At 44.8% G+C, this 8,608-nt stretch overlaps 1 protein-coding gene across 2 annotated transcripts in view; it reads right to left on the minus strand.

Moving 5' to 3' along the window:
• The window catches only part of LOC122385160, a 43,870-nt gene extending 35,884 nt beyond the window's left edge, over nucleotides 1-7,986 (minus strand). Inside the window, exons 1-2 of one of the 2 annotated variants that reach the window (XM_043373233.1) lie at nucleotides 7,840-7,986; nucleotides 393-571 (exon numbers count right to left, since the gene is read on the minus strand). In XM_043373233.1, the coding sequence (XP_043229168.1) occupies nucleotides 393-510 (118 nt within the window). In that variant the 5' untranslated portion in view covers nucleotides 511-571; nucleotides 7,840-7,986. The remainder of the gene's footprint in view (nucleotides 1-392; nucleotides 572-7,839) is intronic. The other variant, XM_043373232.1, reaches the window with a different exon arrangement.
• Between the last annotated feature and the right edge of the window lie 622 nt (nucleotides 7,987-8,608).

Raw genomic sequence — 8,608 nt, forward strand, 5'->3', positions numbered from 1 at the left:
CTATCCGAACAGCCCACCGTGTTTGTAGCAGCCATGCAATGTAATGTTGGCATTCCTGCACGTGAGCGCTGAAAATGACGCTGGAACTCGCGTGCCATTGCACACGAAGGTGGATTTACAGCAGGGCTGGGGCGTCACAGGCATCATTGCTAATTCGCAAAGGTCGACATCTAGGAATGAGTGGTGGGCTGCATTCATCTTGTTAGTAGATTGCATGTTTATTGAAAATAAATTGGAGGGACAACACATAATGCGCATCCCCTTCGTTGTGTTACGTGTGCAGTCGAAAAAGTGCATCGCGCATTCAAATTGAGGATAGCTACTGGGGTCGCTCAAGGAGATCCATAGCATATGAATGCACAAACCCTCTTTGGCCCATGTTCAAATCTTACCGAAATCCGCTGCCACCGTGACACTCCATAGCTGCAGAATCAGTGACGTCACGATCAGCGCCGCCTGCTGCGCGTGCGCAGAACGACACTGGCCGAGGTGACCTCGTCTGAGCAACATTTCATGCCCAGCACGCGCGGGCACTCACAGACGGGGACAGGCATGGTGACGCATCCTCGGCCTGAAAACAACAAAAACACGCCACTGTGACAATGCTCGTAATGGCATACAGCTGCGGGTGCGAATATAAACAACACACAATCTGAATAGTGACTTCGATCCGTACCAATAAAGGCAATTATTCACCATTATCTTCGGCATCATGATTGGTCCAAGGTTCCAACATTTTCTAACATATTACAGATTTTAACATTTCAGCCTGGGAGTTCATTCCTCTTTTAAGTTCACTGTGGATCTCCTCGGAACGTGTCAATTTTGTCGCCTTTCTTCCCCATTGTCCCCTCCTCTCCCTTTCTACACCAACCCCATCGACCCCACGCCTTCTTCTTATTCCTTCCATTCGCTCTCTCGGCGGCTCGTCGCCTTTACGGGAGCCGGCTCCATTCTGCATTCGACCGCAGCCGGCCGCCATCCACGCATTGGAAAAACTCCCCGGCTCAAAAACTCTCCAGACGGAATCTGAGGAGGGTAGTCCGCTCCAGTGGCTGCGGGAGTTTGGACAGATGGGGAAATGTCTGGTAAACACACAGGAGAGGCTGTGACAGCTGTCAGATGGAGAAAGCGACGATTTCGGCGCGGCTGACACGACCAGGAGCTTTCTCACGGCGGCTGAAACACGGTAGAAGGTGTTGCATTCGCCTGTGGGATTTAAGGAGCTTTGTGAGGTCTCGTGTGGCCCTAGAAAGTCGCGCCGCCAGCACTTACACGGAGCTGGATCACGAAGTTTTCTGATTCAGTATAGCAGCTGCTCTTAGCGAGTGCGGGATTGAGTGATATGTCACAGAAATCTGTCCTGACAGCCGCAGCTTGAGTTCGAGAACAGACAACGTGTTCACGCAGATGTGCTGGCGAGAGGACTGGAGGGAAACAGTCCATTGTCAATTGTCAGTTAAAGGGTAAGAAAGAGACAATTATTCTAAATCATTTGAGACACCTTAAACTTAAGTTTTTGGAAAGACAACGTTTTATAGCTACTAATCACATTCCACACGCAGCAACAAATTTAACATCACACTCTTCCTCTTATGCTGCATGTGGATGAACGTCCTCACTCCTCGCTTCCCATACGTTATTCATAGCCCCATATGTTTTCCAAGTATCTTGTATGCATTACTCGTGCAATTCTTGTGTCCAAGCAATATTTAAACTGCTCTTATTCATACCGACGTCACTAAAATGTTGGATTTTTAACCATTTTCATTTTCTCGACTATTTTTTTTTTCTCAGATATTCCAAGCTGTAAGATGCGACAGCTCTACAGTGAAGCGACAAGGCAAACTTCTATAATCACATCTGTGAGTTAAGTTTGTGCGTAAAGATAACGGTAATCCACCGGTAATCACATTATACGGAGGGTTACACGCACCTTATATTTACTTGCGCGTAGACGTAGACGGGTGACAGACGATTGTAAATTTTTTAGCGATGGTTCGATCATTAAGGCTGCCCAGAAACCATAATCCTTTATGGCGTAACAGACTAAAGCGATTAATCACCAAATCCAGAATTGATTTCTGAAACTGCCCCATTTGTGGTCTTCAGCCCGCACAGGCTTTAGTTAGTTTGCTTACTCTGTTGGGATATCTCCTTAAATATGACCCAAGCACAGCTTTATAATCATGCAAATGATGAAAAGTTATGATTAGTTTCTGAGAATTTAGCAGCTGAGTCACATTTTCCACCTTCCACAGATTTAGAAAATGTCGCATCGGTTACTTGCCTAGTAGGAAGGAATTAGCATAGTTGGGATGTGGCATAGAAGCACAGTGAGAGAAAATGTGCACGTTTAAAACCTCGATGATGCGACATAGGTACTCAGCTTATGTCGAGGCTAGCTCAACGAATTTCAAGTATGCATCAAGGAAAACACTGAACGCGTCAGATATTCACCTAAGAACACTCAGTTACGAGTATGGTATGCATTGCATATTTTGTTGGTGGCATGCAGTGCATGAGACCATTACATTTCATGTCTGGCGGCAGTACTGCCAATTTATACTTCTCCTGAGGGAGCTTTGATGGTCGCATTGTTTGCACCTTCTCATGGCAGCACTGCATATAAAAATGGAAAAGAAACGGCAAAAGATATAAGGAACTTATGCCTGACTATGCCTGTACGTATATAGTGGGCAACTGAATAAATGAAAATAACATTGAGTGAGATCAGAAACCGCAACTTACCCTCGCCCGCACATGCCATTTTCCCATCCTAGAACGCACATGGGGGGGGGGTGGTTGCCACCCCCCCCCGCGCCATTTCGTTCCTGTTGGAGATAGAGCTTAGCAGTAAAGACCAAAAAGATTCTTTGGGAAGAGACGAATCCAATGATACCCAGTTTTACCTTCTCAGGTCAGTCATTGACCTTCCAGGTCAGGTCAAACTAAAAAATGTTGCTGTTTTGGGTCACCGTTGGATATCAAGTGCGCTGCTTATCAAATACCGATGACGATGCTGTTTTCTGGTGCCAAGCCAGCTAGAACCTCTTTGTCACACTATCCGACCAGAATTTTGCTGCTGAGGTCATTTCAGGTCAAGTTAGGTCAAGGTCAATTATATGTGTTTGTATGTCTGTGTGTGTCTGTGTGTATACTGATGTGTGCACCGATTGTTTTTGGGTCCATATCACATGAAATCATGATCTGAGAAGCTTTTACCCAAAATGCAGTCAAAAAACTTCACAAAAAGTAAATTCAGCTTGCCTAAAACGCAATTATCTTAGATGACCTAGGTTGACCTTGACCCTGACCTTGACCCCTGTACATCGTCGAACAACATGTTCCATGATAGGTGGGAGGTAAGACTGGCAAAAAAGGCCGAAATCAGGGTGTCAAAAGCTCACAAGGCCCATGGCAAACGCAAGATGTTGAGAATTGGCCATTTGGGTCATGACATGACCTGAAAAACAAGGTCATATCTCCGAAACCAAAAATCACAGAAACTTGAAATTTTAGTGGACATCAAGAAAGGATAGACGAGCAGCTATACGAAAAATCAGCCTTCTAGCTCTAAAAATGTTAAGTGCAGAGCAGAAAGACTGCCTGGGGGGGGGGTGGCAACCACCCCCCCCCCCCATGTGCGGGCGAGGGTTAAAGGTAGTGTGCCACCTTTGAAAGATTTCCCATTTTATTTTTCCTAGGATAAGAAGCTTCTGTTTTTACCTAATATCGCAAAAAAAATCAAAAATGGGCCTGGAATAGTGCCTTTTTCGCCTAAAAGTTTATCGGTTTTTAGATATGTATAACAACTGTAGTGGGCTCACCTGCAAACAGGCGTCGGGCAACAATCGCGAATGCGGCGCACTTGTGACAATAAGCAAAGGTCATTATAGTGTTACGACCATACGACGTACGGGAATGAGTTATCAGCTGTCTAATCGTAGACAACACAATGTCGAGCCTTAAACTGTAAGCCCGTATTGGTATTGTTTCTTTTATTTGGCTGTCGAACATTATTTATGGTTTGAAATATGATTTTATGTAAAATAATTGATATGAAAAAGCCGTCTTTTAAGTTATGACCCCATTTCACCACACGCAAGTGGCAGAAATGACAATGATCAGCTGACGCATTTTTCTTGGCCGAAGTCAGAGCGCGCGGCCCGACGCACCACGCGTATTTGGAAATTCCGACCTCGACGAGCATCAGAAGCCACCTAACAGGCGTGTTCGAAACCGCAGGAGATGATGATGAACGGGTTTATCGAAACTTGATTGGATGAGCATATCGGTAATAGCGATTTCAGTGTGTGCATTTATTGTTCATAGTGGTGTGAAATGTGGTTGGGGTACGACCGACAACCCGTCGGGGCGAACTTCGCACTGGGGTACTCAAAATTTGAAGAATTTAAGACGTTTCCATGAGTTTTGAAGGTATGGATAAGATCTAAAAATCCGGTTCTCCTTATCTGGGCCATTAACTCCATACGGTCCAAGAAAGCTGGCACACTACCTTTAAATCAAACATCGCAGCAAACATGCAAACGCAAACTACAGGCTAGCGAAAAGCAGGGGTGGTGACAACAGCTAGGGCAAATATTTTAGCAATTCAAGAGAAAGTGAAAAACACTCTAAGCTCCCTACAGGGCTTTTTTCTACCAGTCAACCTAGTGTGCGAACGGTAATACAAGAACTTCATTTCCAACGCAATAACGCATTGAAGTACACTTTTCAGCAAAGAACCTCAATCTCAAGTGTTAGTAAAACTCTTTCTCAGATTGACAATGGTTGTATAAAGGGAGGGTTGATTTCTTGCAGTTCGTCTCATTGACTATTGATAAATGCTAATGTCATACTTGAGAATCACGCTTTCAACGAAATGGTTGAATGGCGAAAAGCTAAGGACGCATTTGGCCACCTACTATTCAGACCATCAGGTATTCTTAGTTTACGACCCCTGTTTAGTTCAGTAAATGATAACTTGTAAGTTAATGCATAGGCGTTTACTTATCTTTCAAAAATATCATGTTTCCGTGCTTGTTTAATGTGTTCGTGAAGCCCTTAGGCGTTTCTGGTGTACTTTGGTATGCTAGTGTCATCCATTGTGATCTGGACGGTACATAACGTGCGGCGTAAATAAGCACGTGCTGCAATTATATCAATACTAGCTTCCATATCAGCCATTAAAAACGTCCATTAGTCCAACATTTCCTTAATTAATTTGTTCTGGCGAGCTTGACCACTCTTTGCCGCCGCTAAAGGAATGTCTGAAGAACTGCAGAAGTTTTCAAACGTCAAACTTTGTATGGCGCCAACTAAAACTGACATTTCTGGCAAACATCATGCATAGCGAAGCTAGAAGAGGTAGGAAAACGCGCGATAAAGGCAATTGATAGCCCCTTTAGGGCTGTTCTGGGGCTGTCGTCAGGCCTCAGATAACGTCAGTGCTTCGACCTCCAGGAGACCGAAGACGAAATTACAGGACATGCTGATAGGTTACCGGGCGCATCGTCCTGCTAAGTAAATTTAACAATTTATTTTTCGAGATTTGCATTAATCCAACTGGAGGTATTCACAGCAAAAATGTTTATGAAGAAAGTATGCCGAGCTTAGCGCCACTGGAACATTGCTGAAGCAATTTTAAGTGATGCTCCCTTTATCTTGCAGGGTAAAATAAATAGCCGCTGAATGCTGATCGTCATCGTCAACGATCTAATTAGACTTCATAGTTCATGCCCGCGAAAGGATTAGTGTGAGACAGCATCAATAAAACCAATATTTGGCGTTCAGTTATAACTTGTCTTCCGTACTCAACTATCCGGAAGAATTTTGCCACGATGCTTTAAACTAAACGTTCAATCATAATTTGCCAACTATCTGATATTTTCAGAGGCGCGTTCCGCCCGCGGCCGACACATGTGGTCAGATTTCCACTCTTAACACCCAGTTTATTGCCAACTGATGGTCGCACATTCTCCTGCTGAGCCCCAATTGCAGCAGATAGCCGAGCGCACGCAACGAAATAGTGGTAAGATCAAATCGGGAAGATTTTCCTACCGTCCTTTCCGAGAGGCTCTTCCGTCCAGGGATAGGAAAGAAGGAGTTATTAGATGAAGCAATTTAAAAGTGAAGAAAAACAGGCTGAGGGCACTGAAAACCGAATTACATCAGACAGCAATGCGGGGAGATTATCAAGCAGGCAGCCTCTTGGCTGTTTGTGATGTAGGCTGTGCCGCATACCATCGTGCTCTGCGGTACAGCCTGGCATTGCAGGCACTCTGCCGGAGCGCGTCGCGTTACAGGGATCGGGAGTTGCTTCAGATTAGAACACAACTTTGCTACAGTAAAGGCTTTACCCGAGCTGCGTTTAATGTTATGCATTCAGCAGGTAACGGTGAAGGCGCATCCAAGAAACATAGCTCAGTATTCCGTCACAGATGGTAGGTAATAAGTCTTAGGGCAAGCCTGCTGTTCAACATAGACATGTCTTTGGGAGTGACTGTTCCTTCATGGCTGATTGAGCTTGGTGCTGCTAATGCATTAGCATGCCCTCGTGGAAACTGAAGTGTGTCAATGCTTGCATACATCAAATATGAAATTTGCATGCTTTTCAGCGGCACTAGGATGGCTGTCAACTTGTCACATTGCACCCATGGGCTGTCACAATGAATGTTTATTGTACGATGGAGCATAATGTTTTCCAGCGGAATGACCCAGCAATTTTCGACGAGCATTGAGCTGCTTCGTTTCGCACTATTTAATTTGACTATGCACACGAACGTTAGGATGAACACTAAGGTTTACGAAATAAAACGTTATAAAGTAGGGATAGAAATGTTAGGTATAGCAAATGTAAAATGTGATTAATAAAACGAAATAAAATGTAATAGTATGGCGTCAGCCATTGTCCATGCTCATTGAAAGCCTGATCGCACCCGGTTGCAAAGCGACTCATATTTTCGCCTTTTCCGTTCACCACTTGCCACTTAGAATAATACTGGCCAGCGTGCCTAATGCCCAGTGTACAATAATAATGTTGGCCGCGCCATTTTTTTCCTACTGTGTCAATGTGTGTACGCATAATGAGCCTCTATCTATAGCAAAGGAATGGAATGTGACAGTAACGTGTATTAGCTTCCTATTCGCCCTGCGGCCTGCTATTATTTTCTGCAAAAAGGCGTAATTGGATAACATAAAGCATGCATGAGGGTATTGGATAACATTGGAAAGCATATTTGTATATCATACCCACACCTGTTCAATGGCTTTTTAACAGTTTGACTTGATCAAGCGGGGCCGATTACCAAGGAGTTTGGATCAAAGTTTCCTGGCTCCAATGATTGGCCATTGGCCAAGGTATTTATTTGGCCACAATCTAATTGCTTTTTGATATTAGATGGCGAGAGCTCTGAGACGAGTTCATGATTGAATGGAAAACAATCATGAACCTCAACAGAAGAAGAGGGCTTTAAAACCAAAAGTTTACTTGTCGAACAGTTTCAAGAGGCTTCGGTCAATAATATGGTATCGAACAATAACTGAATTGTCAATTCAAGTAAAATGTTTGCTCTTCTTGAATTTAGGTGATGCACTTTACATGATCAAGCATAACGTTTATGTCTACTTTATCAAATGTATGGAATGTATTGTTTAATTTTCTGTTTTCACATTGTGACGGTAACATTCAGTAGCAAAAACACAAAGCTTCAAAATTCAAAGAGATGCACCGTGTAATTTTTTTTGTTTTTGTTTATAAAAGTAAACGTCAATCCCAACCTCTCACACGGGCACATCAGCATCCGGAATCCCATCATCTGACTCCGTGTGTCGTACCTGTATCACCATACCTCCTTCTATCCTCCACCAGCTCAGTTTCCTCCCTCACCGATCCTCGTCGACACAGACCTCCACTCTGCACCCGGCACACCTTCTCACACGCCGTCCGCCGCCCGACTGAACCTCCGACCGTCCGACCGTCCGACCGTCCGACCGCGCGGGCGACCGACCGAGCGGGCGCCGAGCACCCACCAAGGTGTCCGCCGTGCCCCCGCGCCCCGCAGTCGCCCAGGCAGAGATGACGACACGCCCTCGAGCCTTCACAGTCCCCGCTTACAGCTGCGTCTGAAGACGTCTACATGTGCTCCGAGGGGAGGGGAGATGCCATGCGCCGTCACTTGCGCAGGGAGAATGGTTTGTTTATCCGCGTCCGATGAGGGATTGATTATTGTAATTGCGCGCGTGATTTATTCACGATGGTGCACTTTGGCAATAGCTGATCGCTCATGGCTCATGGACAGCCCATAAATTTCAACAAGCGGATGAATTGCATGCATAATGAATGATACGTATTAATAGGCATAATTTGATATTTACATACCGCCCTGGAAAGATCAACGCTCAATCGTCATTCAAGTTCAATGAGTCAAATCGAAAAAGATATTTCTACGCTTCGTTCGAGCTCGCAAAGGCGTTGTTGTGATTATGGGTCTATGTATTGTGCACTCCAACAATGCCTTTGGGTGAGGAAAAGCCCACAATACATAGCCGAAGACGAGGGTATGTACATTGCACAACGCATCAAGCATGTACGCGAAGCTGCACA

The sequence above is a fragment of the Amphibalanus amphitrite genome, unplaced genomic scaffold (genome assembly GCF_019059575.1).
Source record: "Amphibalanus amphitrite isolate SeventyFive unplaced genomic scaffold, NRLGWU_Aamphi_draft 000210F_arrow, whole genome shotgun sequence".
Taxonomy (NCBI): Eukaryota; Metazoa; Arthropoda; class Thecostraca; order Balanomorpha; family Balanidae; genus Amphibalanus; species Amphibalanus amphitrite.